The sequence below is a fragment of the Oryctolagus cuniculus genome, chromosome 14 (genome assembly GCF_964237555.1).
Source record: "Oryctolagus cuniculus chromosome 14, mOryCun1.1, whole genome shotgun sequence".
NCBI classification, from domain to species: domain Eukaryota; kingdom Metazoa; phylum Chordata; class Mammalia; order Lagomorpha; family Leporidae; genus Oryctolagus; species Oryctolagus cuniculus.
Window position 1 is genome coordinate 1,873,239 of NC_091445.1, and position 16,477 is coordinate 1,889,715.

Genomic DNA, 16,477 nt, shown 5'->3' on the forward strand with positions numbered 1-16,477 from the left:
CATATGCACCCAGGGGCTGGCGCTGGTACAGCAGGTTAAAACTCCGGCCTGCAGTGCCAGCATCCCATGAGCACCAGCTCAAATCCTGGCTGTTCCACTTCCTACCCAGCTCTCTGCTACGGCCCGGGAAAACAGTACAAGATGGCCCCAGTGCTTGGGCCCCTGCATCCACGTGGGGACCCAGAAGAAGCTCTTAGCTCCTGGCTCCGGATGGCGCAGCTCCAGCCATTGTGGCCAACTGGGGAGTGAACCAGAGGATGGAAGACCCCTCCCTCCCCCCGCCCGCCTCTCCTTCTCTGTGTAACTCTAACTTTCAAATAAAATAAATCTTTTAAAAAAAAGCTACCTTTCTTTCTGTCTCTCTCACTGTCTATAACTCTACATGTCAAATAAAAAAAAGCTGCATTTCTTTTCTTTTTTAATTTTTTTTAAAAGATTTCAGAGTTACAGAGAGGGGAGAGGCAGAGAGAGAGAGGTCTTTCATGCGATGGTTCACTCCCCAATTGGCTGCGAAGGCCAGAGCTGCACTGATCTGCAGCCAGGAGCCAGGAGATTCTTCTGGGTCTCCCACACCAGTGCAGGAGCCCAAGGACTTGGGCCATCCTCTACTGCTTTCCCAGGCCATAGCAGAGAGCTGGATCGGAAGTGGAGCAGCCGGGTCTTGAACCGGTGCCCATATGGGATGCCAGCAGTTCAGGCCAGGGTATTAACCCGCTGCACCACAGCACTGGCCCCCAAGAAGCTACATTTCTAAAAAAAACAACAACTAAACTTCTGCTTTTTTTAAGCCACCCAATCAATCCTATTTTGTTAGAGCAGCCCATACTGCCTAAGACAGCACTTTCTCACAAAGTGAAACATTCAATACTTTATGAGCCAACAACTCCACTCCGGGGTATATACCCAAGAAAAACGTACACATCATTACCAGAAACACACCCAAGAATGCGTGTAGAAGTGCAGCTTTGTGGTGAAATAGATGAAGCTGCCTCTTGGGATACCTGCATCTCATCCTGAAGTGCCATTTCGAAGTGCCAGTTCAAGCCCTGGCAGCTCCGCTTCTGATCCAGCTTCCTCCTAACGCACCCTGAGGTCTCCACATGGGAGACCCAGATAGAATTCTTGGCTCCTGGTCTTGACCTGGCCCATTCTTGGCTGCTGTGGGCAGTTGGGGCATGAACCAGTGGACAGAAGATACTAATTCATTCTCCTCTCTCTGCCTTTCAAACAGAAGAAAATAATATAAGATTAACAATAGTACCTGGGTGTTGTGAACAGCACAATATGAGGTACGTTATCACTACTCTAGTTCTTACGTTGGATAATGGGTTCATGCTATTAGTGTATTATTTGGAAGTAATAAATACGGGCATACAATAGACAAAAGGCGGCCAGGCATATACTAATAACATATATATGGCATGAACCAAGGATCAGGATTAACTCCATTTTGTACAAGTAAAATTCAAAGGAAGAAAACACTGTTGGTGTAACTTATACGGACTCCCTCCTTAGAGCACACTTTAAATCCCCCCATCTTTAACTCTGTGTTCGCCTGTTTTTAAAAGGTTATAGCTGTATTCACCCCAACTGGAGAGAAAAAACTTGTTTATGGAAAACTTCAGTGTAATTTGATGAAGCAAATACACATGTGGGGAAATATTTTCCGAATGATATTTTTAAAAGCACTCTTGCGGCAGCACTGTGGCAGGGACAAGCCACCACCTGCAGTGCCGGCATCCCATATGGGCGCCGGTTCAAGTCCTGGCTGCCCCACTTGCAATCCAGCTCCCTGTTGTAGCCTGGGAAAGCAGTGGAAGATGGCCCAAGTCCTTGGGGCCCTGTACCCACGCTGGAGACCTGGAAGAAGCTCCTGGCTCCTGGCTGCGGATCGGCCAGTTGGGGAGTGAACCAGTGGATGGAAGACCTCTCTATCTCTGCCTCTCCTTCTCTCTCTGTATAACTCTTTCAAATAAATAAATCTTTAAAATTTTAAAAAATAAAAATAAAAGCATTCTTAGCACCTGAAAGAGTAAGTCTCACCTAACTGGAAAATACATGTGAAATTCTTTATTCACCAGTAATATAAGGTAGTAGAATGCTTGCTTGCTTGCTTGCTTCCTTCCTTCCATCCTTTCTTTGATCCAGCTCAATTTATTTACTTATTTATTTATTTAATTTGAAAAGGAGAGACAGAGAGAGATATTCCATCTGCTGGTTCACTCTGGGCCTTGAAACTATCCACTCCCACATGGATGAAGGCATGCCAAACAGCCCTGTACCTGCTGCACCAAACATCCATCACCACAGGCATTCCTATCCTCTACTAATATCAACCAAAAACAATTTCATATTTCCTTTCTTCGCATAACGAAGAGTAGTCGCTGGTCATCCTAAGCTACATTCTCCACCCGACACAAGAGAGCATCTTGCCTCCTGTCACCTGGATCCTGCCTGAGTCCCCGGTTCCCATCCTGCCATTCAACCCTGCTCAACACCTACTACACACTGCACGGCGGCTGCAGGAACAAGCATGGATACAGACAGCAGCAGCTCACAGGACTGTGCGTTTCTTCTCAAAGCACAGTCAGGGAACCTGTGGGAAGGAATGATGTCAGGGCTTACAACACAGACTCCTGCATTCTGCCTCAAGCTCACAAATTAAAGACCCCAGAGAGATCCTGGGCATGTGTTTTCACAAAGCACTCAGGTTGATTATTTTACACAATAAAGTCTGCAAATTACTCTTCTAGTGCAATGGTTCTCAAACTCTGATCTCAAAATACCTTTATACTGCTTTGTAAAAAAATGCTTTTTAAAAAAAGAGAGACTGATTGATTCCATATACTGGCTCACACCCCAGCTGGGGTTCCAACAGGCCAAAGCCAGCTCAGAACCCAATCGGAGTCTCCCATTGTGGGTAGCGGTGCTCAAGCACTTGAGCCCTCTTCTGTTGCTTTTCAGGATGCAACGGCAGGACGCTGGCTCCACGGTGGAGTGACGGGGGACTGAAGCTGGCACTCGACACGGGCTGTGGGAGCATCAAGCATCGTTTAACTGGCTGCACCACAACACCTGCTGTCTGTATTCTTAAAAATCACGGAGGATCAAGAAGCTTTGTTTTTTGTGAACTGCATCTATTAATACTACCAGAAATATAAAAAGAGAAAGTTTTAAAATATGCTTTATGTATTTTAAATTATAAGAATTTAAATGCACTTGTTAATTCATTGTAAAAATAACAAAATAAATGTACTACAATGTTAAACCACCCTAATGAAAAAAAATTTTCCAAAACAACAAAAACAGTGAACAGAATGGCCCTACTTTATTCTATTTTTTGTCTGCAAATCTTTTACATATGTAGGATTCTCATAGCTGACCTTCTGCACTTAATCTGCTGCAATAATACCTTCACCTAGCCCCTGGTAAGCTGCGAGCAAATGAATGTGAACAGCATCAGAGTATCAGGATAAAATCTCTCCCATGTACAACCTTACACAGGGTCTCAGGGACTCCACGGGGTCCCTAGACCATACCTGGAAACCAATGGCCTAGCAACCGGAACTGACAGTTTCCTGTATCTTTAGTGTCATCTTAGTGAAACACTAAGCTCTGTGTGAACACAGAGGGGAGCAGTAACCCTGGAGGCAGTCGGAAGCCTGCACAGAGGCGGTGGCACCTGACCCGAGTCTTCCGTCCCCACGCCACGGCCAGAAAGAGCCCCTCGCTTTCCTGCTTCTGACCCTGCCCTTCTGATTTCGCTTGCTGGCTGCGCCTCAAACAGGCCAACCTCTGAATTTACCTTCCCTCTGTCTGGAAGACTCTCATGTCACACGGCAGCTCGCAGACACACCTGGCCATCCTGACAGCTCAGGGGAGCCACAACTCCACACACTGCAAGCCGCTCCGGACCCAGCCTTTGGGAAGTTCTGCCATACGCCGTGTGTGTGTGTGTGTGTGTGTGTGTGTTCTGGGAACCACACATAACAGTGCAAATGTGGAAAAATGGGGCCCAAAGAACTAACTACTCAACAACACGAGTGAGAAAATAACTGGACATTCAACCGTTCATGCATGTGTACACTGCAGGTGAACCAACTCCTTGAGGTCAGAGAGCAAATCTTGGTTATTTTAAATTTCCCTTAAATACAAGTTACTGTCCATAATGAGACATTCCTTTATCCTATTTTTCTTTATAGGTTTCAAACAAAACGAAACTGAAATGGGAGAGTCTATTTATGTAAGTAACTTAACAGGCAGTTTTACACACACACACACACACACACACTCCTACACATCTGCATTAAATTATAATCAGGGTGTTCTGGTTAATTCTAGGTAAACTGCAAAACATTTCTGATACAATTTTAATAATTCAAAGACCAGTGTTGTGACATAGCAGGTTAAGTCACAACTGTGACATCAGCATCTTATATGGACACCAGTTCAACTCCCAGATGCTCCACTTCCTAGAGATTTATTTATTTATTTATTTGAAAGACAGAGTTAGAGAGAGGCGCAGGGGGTGGTCTTCCATCTGCTGGTTCACTCCCCAAATGGCCGCAATGAACAGAGCTGGGCCTATCTGAAAGCAGAACCCAGGAACTTCTTCTGGGTCTCCCACATGAGTGCAGGGGCCCAAAGACTTGGGCCATCTTCTACTGCTTTCCCAGGCCATAGCTATAGAGAGCTGGATCAGAAGTGGAGCAGCCAGGACTCAAACTAGCGCCCATATGGGATGCCGGATGGTGGCGGCTTTACCCACTATGCAACAGCACTGGCTCAGCTGCTGCACTTTCAATCCAGCTCCCTGCTAACGAGCCTGGGAAAGCAGTGGAGGATAGTAAAAATAACTGGGCCCCTGCTACCCACATGGGAGATCCAGAAGAGGCTCCGTGCTCCTGGATTTGGCCTGGCACAGACCCAGTCATTGTGGCCATTTGGGTAGTAAACCAGCAGATGGAAGACTTCTCTCTCTCTTGGGGCTGGCACTGTGGCACAGTGGGTTAAAGCACTGGCCTGCAGCTTCAGCATTCCATGTGGGTGCCAGTTCAAGTCCCAGTTGCTCTACTTCTGATCCAGATTTCTGTTGAGGCCATTTGGGGAATGAACCAGTAGACAGAAGACCTCTCTCTTTCTCTGTAACTTTCATATAAATAAAATAAATCTTAAAAAAAAAAAAAAAGATCTCTCTCTCTTCCTCTCTCTCTCTAGCTACGGCTTTCAAAGAAATAAATAAAAATTTTTAAAAAAGAATTTTAATAACTGAAAATTTTCTACGATAAACTAGCTTATTCCTAGTTTTTTTTTTTAAAGCTACAAAGTTGTTAGCTTTTTTTAAAAAAGATTTATTTTCTTTATTTAAAAGAGTTACAGGGAGAAGTAGACAGAGAGGGCTTCCATCTGTTGGTTCATTCCCCAAATGGCTACAATGGCCAGAGCTGTGCTGATCTGAAGCCAGGAGCCAGAAGCCAGAAGCTTCTTCCAGGTCCCCCAGGTGGGTGTAGGGGCCCAAGGACTTGGGCCATCTTCTACTGCTTTCCCAGACACATTGACAGGGAGCTGGGTTGGAAATGGGATGCTGGCACTGCAGGTCAGGGCCTTAACCCACTGCACAACAGCACCAGCCCCAAGTTGTTAGCTTTTAAACAAATTCTTGATATTAATGTATTTTCCTATCTTTTATATGTCTAATGCAAATATTACTCTGAGAAATGTCTAATTATTTTAAGATTGCTACTAGTTACAGTTTCTTTTTTTCTTTTTTTGTTTTGTCTCTCACTTTTTTTTTGAGTTCCAGACTCTTGAGCTGTTCCCTTTCAAATAAACTGGCTTCCTCCAATCCTGGACTCAACTAATAAATATTTATGACATGCTTATTTTGTGAAAAGCTCTGTCTCAGACATCATCCCTCTGGTCCCTAAAAAGCCGAGAACTGCTTAGCCTTAAGAAGATCTTCATACACCCTGATACAATGTGGAGTTCTTGAAGACTTTGTATTGTATGTTTAGGGGTCAACATCACAACAGCAGACCAGCAATCTAAGCTCATGTCTTCAAGAGCTCTGCAGAGCGCAGGGCAGACCTCCTTCAGACAGCGAGGACCACAAGAAAATCATGACAGCAGTCCATGAAAGACCAAGTTAGCGTCCACTTGGTTCAGTATCCTTATAGACAAGTAAGCTGAGTTACAATTCACACACACACAGTTCCATACACACAACTTCAGCACAAATGGAAGAAGCCCAACAGTGAACTCAGTTAAGAATGGAGTTGCTTGGCTGGCGCCGCAGCTCACTAGGCTAATCCTCCACCTGTGGCGCCCGCACCCCGGGTTCTAGTCCCGGTTGGGGTGCTGGATTCTCTCCTCATCCGATATAGGCATCAGGTTCTGTCCCGGGTGCTCCTCTTCCAGTCCTGCTCTCTGCTGTGGCCCGGGAGTGCAGTGGAGGATGGCCCAAGTGCTTGGGCCCTGCACCCGCATGGGAGACCAGGAGGAAGCACCTGGCTCCTGGCTTCGGATCGGCGCAGCGTGCTGGCCGTGGCAGCCATTTGGGGGGTGAGCCAACAGAAGGAAGACCTGTCTGTCTGTCTGTCTCTCTCTAACTCTGCCTGTCAAAATGGCAGGCACGCCTGCTGACAGCTGTGGTGAGCCAGTTACCAGATGCCCGAGCTCTGGTCCTCCAACGTTCACCGCGCTACTCTTCTCTAAGGAATGTAACAGACAGAACAGGACTGAGAGGCCTGCCACAGTGTCAGTTACAACTGTTATACACAGACTTTCTGCAGGGGTGTGGGAGCAGGGGATCGCCACGCAGCCCTTGACCGGCTAACGGTCTAGGCAAAATCCCAGGAGCCACTGCAAACAGCAGGCACACTCTCCCCTTCTCCCTCCACAGCCAATCAGAGAATGTACAAGCGTCAACAGCACGCTTTCACTACACTTCAGAGAAACCAAGCTCCAGGGTCTCTGCTAGGGATCAGCAACTTCATCCTCAAGGCTTCTGCCCATACTGTTCACATATCAACAGAAAACAACGATGGTGATACTATGTTCACATGTTAGTGCCCTTCCCAAATTCAGGGTGAGACTTCATCAGCTGCGACAACACCAGGTGGACCTGTACAAGGGTATTAGGGCCATGGGAGCCCCTGCCCTGAGAGTGGGATTAGTGGCCTTTATAAGAGGCTTCACTCAGCTGGGCCTTTCTCTGCCTTCCACCATGCCAAGACCCGGAGTCAAGGCACCATCAGGAAGAAGGGCCAGGACTTCCTCAGACACCTGCTGGCACCTTGATCTTGTACTTCCCGCCTCGGGAACCGTGAGCAGTATGCTTCCATTGTAAATTGCCCAGTCACTGTGTCATGGCAGCACAGACTTAGACAGACGTTAATGATAATAACGACAGCAGTTAAAACACTGAACATTTGCACTTGCTCTGAGTGCTTTACACGATGACTTCGTTTTTTAATTTGACAGGTAGAGTTATAGACAGTGAGAGAGACAGAGAGAAAGGTCTTCCATCCGTTGGTTCACCCCCCAAATGGCTGCTATGGCCGGCGCTGTGCTGATCCGGAGCCAGGAGCCAGGTGCTTCCTCCTGGTCTCCCATGCGGGTGCAGGGCCCAAGCACTTGGGCCATCCTCCAATGCCTTCCCGGGCCACAGCAGAGAGCTGGCCTGGAAGAGGAGCAACCGGGACTAGAACCCGGCGCCCATATGGGATGCCGGTGCCGCAGGCGGAGGATTAGCCAAGTGAGCCCCGGCGCCGGCCCCACATTGAGGACTTTCACTTACCTAACACCACTGTAAGACAGGGACTATCACTAACCTCCTTTCCCACCTAGAAAACTGGGACTTTGAAAGGTTAGGTAACTTTCCTGGGTCATGTATGTCGAACGTAGACACTGAGATTTCATCTGTTTAACTCTTGTGGCAAGAATAACCAGCTCAGTGGCTCTCCCTGCTTATTAGGAGTATTTCAATGTCCGTCTAGAGGAGATTTCATCCAGTGATTTGTTCACTGAGAAGATTTTCATTAAGCATTTATCAATTATGTATCAATACCATACCAGTAACTCGAAGTCAACGTGACAGAGATTCTAGGTGAAGCTGCTCACTGAGCCATCTGACATCAGTGAGATCCACAAGCCATTAAGAAAAAGCTCTACCTGGTCGTGTGATTATGTTCTACAAATGTACCACTGCACGTGGACCACGGACCACACATCTGCACACTGATATTCCAACAGACTGGGACAACCATCTTAACAAAATTTTCCAATCTTGCATACTACAGATTCTTAAGCTTTCCAACCAAACAAAATACGCAATGAAAACACACACATGTTCCACCACGTACGCAGCGGAAGGTCTTCCATCCGCACATCCGCTCCACAGAGCAGCGCTCTTTGCGTTGGGAAGCCACGGCGATAGTGCCTTAGCTTTCTGAACACACTTCTGGTCGCCGGCTGTGCAGCTCCTCCAACTCACCGCCTGCCAAGCAGTCAGCACACGTGGTAAAGGGCTGACCACCACTTTGGAGAATAAATTTCAAGGCAGGCAGTTTGCAATTCTGTCTGTTGCTGGAACTCACACCAAAGGGACACACAGGGTGCGGCAGAAGAGAAGAAAAGCAAACTGACGCTTCTAAGACCACAAGAATCTTTCACTGTGTGTGTCCTCAACCTGTCACAGATACCGGCCACCACATCTTTAAAAAAGAATGACTCATTCTATTTATTTGAAAGGCAGAGTGATGGGAAGCGAGGAGGGAGATGGAGACAGAGTTATATGAGTTATATCCCGTCCATGGTTCACTCCTCAAATGCCCACAACAGCCAGGGTGGGCCGGGACAAAGACAGGAGCCAGAAACTTCACCCTGACCTCCCACGTGGGTGGCAGGGGCCCAGGTGCCTGGCCCACCTTGCACTGGCCACCTTCCCAGGCACACGAGCAGGAAGCTGAGTCAGAGTGGGCACTCCCACATGGGAGGCCCACGTCACAAGCAGCAGCTTCGCCCACTGCACTGCCTTGCCAGCCCCTGCCCATCCGAACTTTTTAAGATTTATTTTATTTATTTGAAAGGCATACTTACAGAGAGAGAGAAAAGGAGAGACAGAGAGTCTTCCATCCACTGGCTCACTCTCCAAATGGCTGGGCCAGACGGATGGGAGCCAGGAGCTTCTCCCATGTGGGTGCAGAGACCATCCTCCATTGTTTTCTCTGGAGCAGCAGCAGGGAGCTGGGTTGAAAATGGAGCAGCCAGGACTCAAACTAGCACCCACATGGGATGCCAGCGTTGCAGGCGGTGGCTCTACTCACTACACCACGCCAGCCCCCCACCATACTTCTGTCAGGACTTTCAAAATAGAAAATATGTAAACAGCTAAAGCTAAGGGGAACAATTTTGTATCTACCTAAGTACAGGTGTTAAATTTTCTATGTCAGTACAATACACATTAAACTAACAATGTGGCAATTTTACTTGTGTTGCTTCTGTGCCTGCCGCACACACACAGTATATATGGCATACACACTTTACCCAGCAGGGTGGCACAGGTGTCCTATAAACAAACTTGAGAAGATGCCACAGTTTGGGAACCCTGCTTGATTAAAAAAAAAAAAAAAAATCAATACAATTTCCCCATAGGTTCATGAAGTAAAATTCCATAATCAAGGCTTGTAGATCTGTAATTATGGTATGTCAGCTACATTTAAACAAGAGTGTTAAAAGATTGTTAAAGTTAAACTAACACAATTGCAGTGTGAATTGTCCTAGTCTCATTCTAATCTACTGATGTCACTTTCATTTAATCAGAGGGAAACTATAGGCCAATGTCAGAGCTATTTTCAATGCTCTAACATTCTCTGTTCACACTGGATTTTAAGCTATTACCAATCAAAAACAGTTATAAAAAGATACATTTAAGAAAATATTTTTAATCACTTCATTTACCCATTAGCTACTTTATCAGGCTTTATTAAAGTAAGTTGCCTTTAAAGTTATTAAATAATCTTTTATGTTAAGTGGATGAAAACATTTCTTCTTGTACAAGAATTTTTTTGACTTACCACAAGTCTAATAAAAAATAAAATTTATTCTACTTGGACCTAAGTCACTGGCTGAAATACCACGGCCAACACTGAAGAACATTAATTCTACATTTTCTTCTGCTTTAGTGAAAATTATTTTCTAAATCACTACCAAATTATTATGGGAAAACTACTCAGGCAAGGATTCATATTCATACCATGCATTTAAGCTTTAAGTAACGTAGAGCACACAGCTTACAGTTCCACTATCAGCAAGTAAACCCAAATAAATCGGAGCACTTAAAACACGGCCAAGTCAGCCAGTCACAGAAATGGATCCAAACCTACCCACGAACACCCGCTACAGGCTGAGCAGGCCTGTATGAAATGTCTGGGACCACAAACGTTTAACATTTTGGAGATTTTTGGGTTTCGAAATATTTGCATAAACTTCACTGACTGTGACTCCCTAACGTGAAAAACCAAAATGCTCCAAAACCTGGAACTGATGAGCACACTATCAGTATTCACAGTTCAGGACCATGAATACGTCAGACTTCAGATCTTCCAATCAGGGATGGGCTACCTGTGCCAGCGGCTGCTCCAAGAAACTGAGTGATGACTCAGGCAGCCTACGGCGCACACGGCGCACACGGCCCGGTAAGCGCCACCGGTCCTTGTCCCAGGGAGCTAATGCCTTTCTGGACACCAGACCCTCTGCCTGGTCACCACACAAGGCACGATTCTCTAGCGAGGTGCTCTGCCCACTCCCCTAGGGTCTAAAATGTCACCTGTGACACCCGCCTCCACCCTCCACCCACCAGAGCGCCTTCCACATTTGGCCGACAGGCAGACACGGCCCCCTCCCACTCTGCCCCAGGGCACTACCAAGTACCATGTGTACCCACGTCCCTCCCAGCCCCCGCGGCCACCCCGAGTGTCCCAGCACACGTGACTACACACCAAGGCCTAAGAACCGCCTGCCGGTCTGAACTCCAGCAGAAACGCCTGAAATCAATTCCTAGCCTTCTCAGTTTCTGGAAACAAAACTGAACAAACCGCGGTTGGGAGTGATTACTTCAACCTCTTCTTCCTGATAGAGGTGATGACCCCGAGGGGACACGAGCCCATGGGAAACAGCCTCTAACTAGAGAAACGAGGCTGAGAACAGAAGCTGGGTTTTACATCTCTGATCTACAAAAACCACCAAACAGAACCCCTTTCGCAAGGCCAAGGATACATCTAACTCATGAAACGAATAAAGTCTTTGCCACGAAATGAGGAGGAGGAAAAGCCTGCCTTCGTCACTCGCGCTGCAGAAGGGATGCCCACGTTAGGGAGGGAGAGCCCGGGGCGCGCGCGGTCACCACGCTGCCGTCGCGGCCCAGGAAGAAGACACCGCAGCAGCGGGCGGCAGGGCCACAGGAAAATGATTTTCAGGAAAAAGGGGGCGTAAGAGACAGTACGTATGGACGTATAGACGGACACGACCAAAGCGGCAAACAAACAGCTAAGGCAGAAGCCTGGGCTCTCTCTCCAACAGAAAGGCTTCGGGAGAGACACTCGGCAGAGAGCAGGTCTCATGAAGATGCACTTCTGGGAGCGCAGAACTCAGCCTGGGGGAGCCAAACTTTCCCCGGTGACAGGGCCGGCGCGGGCCGCAGGCCGGGGCCGCCCACCGCCCTGCGCACGCCGGGCCAGGCCCTCTCCGGCCGCCCACCGCCCTGCGCACTCCGCCGAGCCCACGGGCGGCCTCGGCCGCGGGGGCCGTGACTGGCGTTTCCACCACGCACCTCGCCCCCGCACGGAGACCTCGCTGCGCCGGCGGCGTGGGCTCGGACCGGTCCGGTTTCTCCCGCCAACTGCGCCAGGCCCGGGTCTCGCGGGCTACGTGGGGATGCCACCGGCCGGGGCCCGCGCGGGGCCGCGTGGGGCCGCGTGGGGCCGGGGAGCGGCTGCGGGCCTCCCCGCAGCCACGCGGTCTTCGTGCGGGCCGGCGGCCGGGCGGGCGCGGGGGCCGAGCAGGCCCGAGCAGGGTCCAGGCCGCGGGCCGGCCCGCCGAGGGCAGCGGCGCGGAGGGGCGAGGGCTGGGCCTGGGCCCGGACCCCGGCCCGCGCGTCCCCGAGCCCCGCGCCGGCCCCGCAGGCGGCCCCACAGGCGGCCCCGGGGCGGGCGCAGCGCCTCCCGCGGCTCCTTACCGCTTCACCACGCCGGTCTTGATCTTGATCTGCCTCACGCGAGGGTCGGCCATGGTCCCGGAGCGCCGCGCAGGAGGGGCGGGAGCCGAGCGGCCGGAGGGCGGCGGCGGGCCGGCGCGCATGCGCGGCGCGGGGGCGGGGCCGGGGCTCCGCGCGGGGCGGGCGCGCAGCCGCCGTCGCGGGGCGCTTCGAGCGGCCGGGGAGCGCGGGCTGGCGTGATCGCGTGCTGGACCCGCTGTCTGGTGGCCAGAACCGCCGCCGGCTCCCTCGGCCCCGGCGGGCGACGCGCGCTTCCTCACGGCCGCAGCAGGCCGGCCGGGCCCGGGTCCCCGCCGCGTCGCTGCGCTGCGCGCGCCTTCAGACGGCGGTGCGGTCTCGGGGCGGCCCGTGCGGTGGGGTCGCCCCGAGCGCCCCGCGGCGCCTCCCGCTGTGGCCTTCCCGGCCCCCACGTGGGCTCCCTGCCCTTCCCCGACCCCTACGTGGGCTCCCTGCCCTTCCCCGCCCCCACGTGGGCTCCCTGCCCTTCCCCGCCCCCACGTGGGCTCCCTGCCCTTCCCATCCCCCACGTGGGCTCCCTGCCCTTCCCGGCCCCCACGTGGGCTCCCTGCCCTTCCCCGACCCCCACGTGGGCTCCCTGCCCTTCCCGGCCCCCACGTGGGCTCCCTGCCCTTCCCCGACCCCCACGTGGGCTCCCTGCCCTTCCCGACCCCCACGTGGGCTCCCTGCCCTTCCCCGACCCCCACGTGGGCTCCCTGCCCTTCCCCGCCCCCACGTGGGCTCCCTGCCCTTCCCCGACCCCCACGTGGGCTCCCTGCCCTTCCCGGCCCCCACGTGGGCTCCCTGCCCTTCCCGGCCCCCACGTGGGCTCCCTGCCCTTCCCCGACCCTCACGTGGGCTCCCTGCCCTTCCCCAACCCCCATGTGGGCTCGTGCCCACCTGGCGATGACCTGGCTCGGAGGCCGCCATGCCGGCTCCCACAGCCTCCTCGCCCTGCGCAGCCCCCGTGTGTGCTGTGGACTCCACAGACACGGTTAGCCGGCACATGGAGACATGGTCGCAAGGGGCGCGGGGCGGGAACGCAGCCCCAGCGAGCGCACCAAGGCAGCAGCGGCTGCAGAGGTCCACTCTTCCATCAGGCAGCCAAAGCCCTGGACCCCCACGCATCCCCCGTTCGCCTTGCTTTCCCGGAGCTCAGAGCCACCCACACCCCGATACCCACCAGCTGCCCTGCCCTCTGGCCTGTACTGTCCATCAGTGTGGCGCGGCTGCTGTGTGTAGCCAGGCCCAGGCCTTGAGCACACCGTGTGTGCGTCCACGTGCAGCGTGCGGTAGGTTAGGATGGCGGAGCCTGGCCCCGCCTCCACGGCATTTGACAGCAGTGGTGGGGAACTTCAGCTCCAAGGCCAGACTGGGTTGGGTCCGATTCCAGCTCTGCTTCTCAGCGTGTAACGCTGGACAGGTCATTCCAGCTCTCAGGGCCCCAGAGTATCCGTCTGTGATACACCTGCCACCTGCCTCGCAAGGCTGTTAGGAAGCACGATGTGTGATGCTTTCGTGTTGTCAAGAGCATACTCAGCCCCGTGGTAAATACGGCGTCTGCGGGGAAAAGCCTGAACCAGAAAGCTCGCAACACGGCGCCAGGCGCACAGAGAAACTGGAGCTGCCGGTCAGCACCGAGACGATGCTGAGCTCCGTCGGACCTCCCGAGGAGGACCCGGTGGCTCTGACCACGGTGCCCAGCGTGCAGCAGTGCCTGGCGTGTGGCTCGTTCTCAGTGTTTCCTGCATGAATAAGTGAGTGCTGCTGCGGTGCAGGGGGTTCAGCTGTCTTTTGGGATGCCTAGTCTGTGTCCCGCTACTCCCTGCTTGCAACCCAGCCTCGGCTAACGCGCCGGGGAGGCAGCAGAGGATGGGCCAAGGAGTTGGGTTCCTGCCACCCGCGTGCAAGACCTGGATGCAGTCCCTGGCTCCGGACTTCAGCCTAGCCTACCCCAGGCTATTGTGGCATTGGGGGAATGAATCAGCAGATGGAGGATCTCTCTGTCTTTTCTCCTCTCTGCCTTAGAAACAAATCTTTAAAAAAAAGTATTAAAGGCCGGTGCTGCGGCTCACTAGGCTAATCCTCCGCCTAGCGGCGCTGGCACACTGGGTTCTAGTCCCGGTCGGGGCGCCGGATTCTGTCCCAGTTGCCCCTCTTCCAGGCCAGCTCTCTGCTGTGGCCAGGGAGTGCAGTGGAGGATGGCCCAGGTGCTTGGGCCCTGCACCCCATGGGAGACCAGGAAAAGCACCTGGCTCCTGGCTCCTGCCATCGGATCAGCGCGGTGCGCCGGCCACAGCGCGCAGGCCTCGACGGCCATTGGAGGGTGAACCAACGGCAAAGGAAGACCTTTCTCTCTCTCTCTCTCTCTCACTGTCCACTCTGCCTGTCAAAAAAAAAAAAGTATTAAAAAGTAATTCTGTTCTGTAATAAACAAAAATTTTCAGGGTAGGAGTTTGGCCTACATCACATCAGAGTGCTAGGGTTTGAGTCCTGGCTCCGTTCCTGGTTCAGCATCCTGATGTTGGGTACCCTAGGAGACGGGGACCATGGCTCAAATAATGGGTTCTTGGCTTCCACCTTCAACCCTGGCCCAGTTCCAGCCACTGTGGGCATCTGGGGAGTGAAGCAGCCGGAGGGAGCAGTCTTTCTCTTTACCCCTCAAATAAATAAAAGTTTAAAAACTACATTTTCCCCACTTACCATCTTTTTGTTTTTAAGATTTTATTTACTTATTTGAGAGGTAGAGTTAGAGAGAGAGAGAGAGGAGAGACAGAAAGGGCTGCCATCAGCAGGTTCACTCTCCAAATGGCTTCAGTGGCCAGAGTTGTGCAGATCCAAAGCCAGGAGCCAGGAGCTTCCTCTGGGTCTCCCACCCGGGTACAGGGGCCGAAGCACGTGGCCCATCTTCTGCTGTTTTCCCAGGCCAAAACCAGACAGCTGGATCAGAAGAGGAGCAGCCAGGTCTCGAATCGGCACCCAGGCAGAGGCTCAGCCCACTACGCCACAGTGCCGGCCCCACATTTTCCCCACTTACCAGTATGTCGTTGAGACTGTCACCCTGGCAGGTTGACAGTGAAGACAAGAAGAACCCCCCCACACACACACACCCATCTCCCTCCAGGCCTCACCCCTTGGACAGTGGGTGGAAGCTGCTTCAGGTCAGTACACAGGAGTGCTCCACAGGGAGGCCTGTGGGGTCCGGGCCGGTAGAAGCCCCAGAGGCATGAGAGGGAACCGAAGTACGCCGCATTTCCCACTGGTGGGCCCTGCTGTCCTCGCCTTGGCTGCGTTCTGTTTCAGGATCGCACCTGGTCTCAGGGGAGCTGCAGGAGCAAGTGGGGACAAGCTGCCAGCATTTGAGACTGAGAGTTGGCACCAGCTCAGGAGCTCATTCACTGTTGCCCGTGGTGAGGAATCTGGCAGCGCGAGAGGAAAGTCCAGCCCTGGCCTGCCTGCAGGTTATAAAGAACACTGCAGGTTCTCTCACAAATGTAGGGGGTCCTCCACTCCACTTCCCACGGATAAACTCAGTCTCCGTATCCCTGCACACCGAACTTTCCCCCTAGGCTGGAGAATCTTCCAGATTAGAGAGCACACTGACTCACCTTGGGATCCCCACCATCATGACTAACGGCCAGTGGAGAGACGCACAGAGTGTTTGCTGAGTTAAATAGGCGTCAAGGGTGGGACCTTAACTGTGACTGGATTGAGAGGCTGGTCATATTTCTGCCCTCCTGAATTACCAGGCAACCTGTGAGCTGTGTGGCATCTGTGGCACTCCAGGGCCCACCGTGCACTTGCTGTGACCCCATGCTTCTGTCTACCACCACCAAGGGCCAGCCAGAGAAACATCCCGTGAGGAAGGGTGGCTGGTCAAAGTTTACTTCTGGGATTGTCTGCTAGCCACCTCAGCTGCACCTGCACGTCTGGCTCCCTCCACCGCCTGTTACTGGAGCCGCTGCAGTGGTCAACTCAGCGGCTCCCAGGCTTGGGCCAGCACGACGTGAAGCGCCCGGCAGCACCTCATTCGGGCCTCCGCCACGTGCCCAGGAGCCACTGCTGCCCCCTTTCCAGGCAGTGGACAGTCTCACGAGGCGCCTCAGACGCCCCATGGGGTCAAGCACCGGACAATGACAGACTCGACCATCCAGGCTGGCGCTGCCTTTCCCCCTCTCTCTCTGCCGTAGCCAATCCTCCCTACCT

The 16,477-nt window shown here is 52.6% G+C and overlaps 1 protein-coding gene across 2 annotated transcripts in view; it reads right to left on the reverse strand.

Moving 5' to 3' along the window:
* Positions 1-12,385, reverse strand: part of TBCA (tubulin folding cofactor A) — a 68,619-nt gene extending 56,234 nt beyond the window's left edge. For both annotated transcript variants that reach the window (XM_051837600.2, XM_051837599.2), the window contains exon 1: positions 12,236-12,385. In XM_051837600.2, coding sequence (XP_051693560.1) covers positions 12,236-12,357 — 122 coding nt within the window. In that variant the 5' untranslated portion in view covers positions 12,358-12,385. The remainder of the gene's footprint in view (positions 1-12,235) is intronic.
* Positions 12,386-16,477: the final 4,092 nt, after the last annotated feature.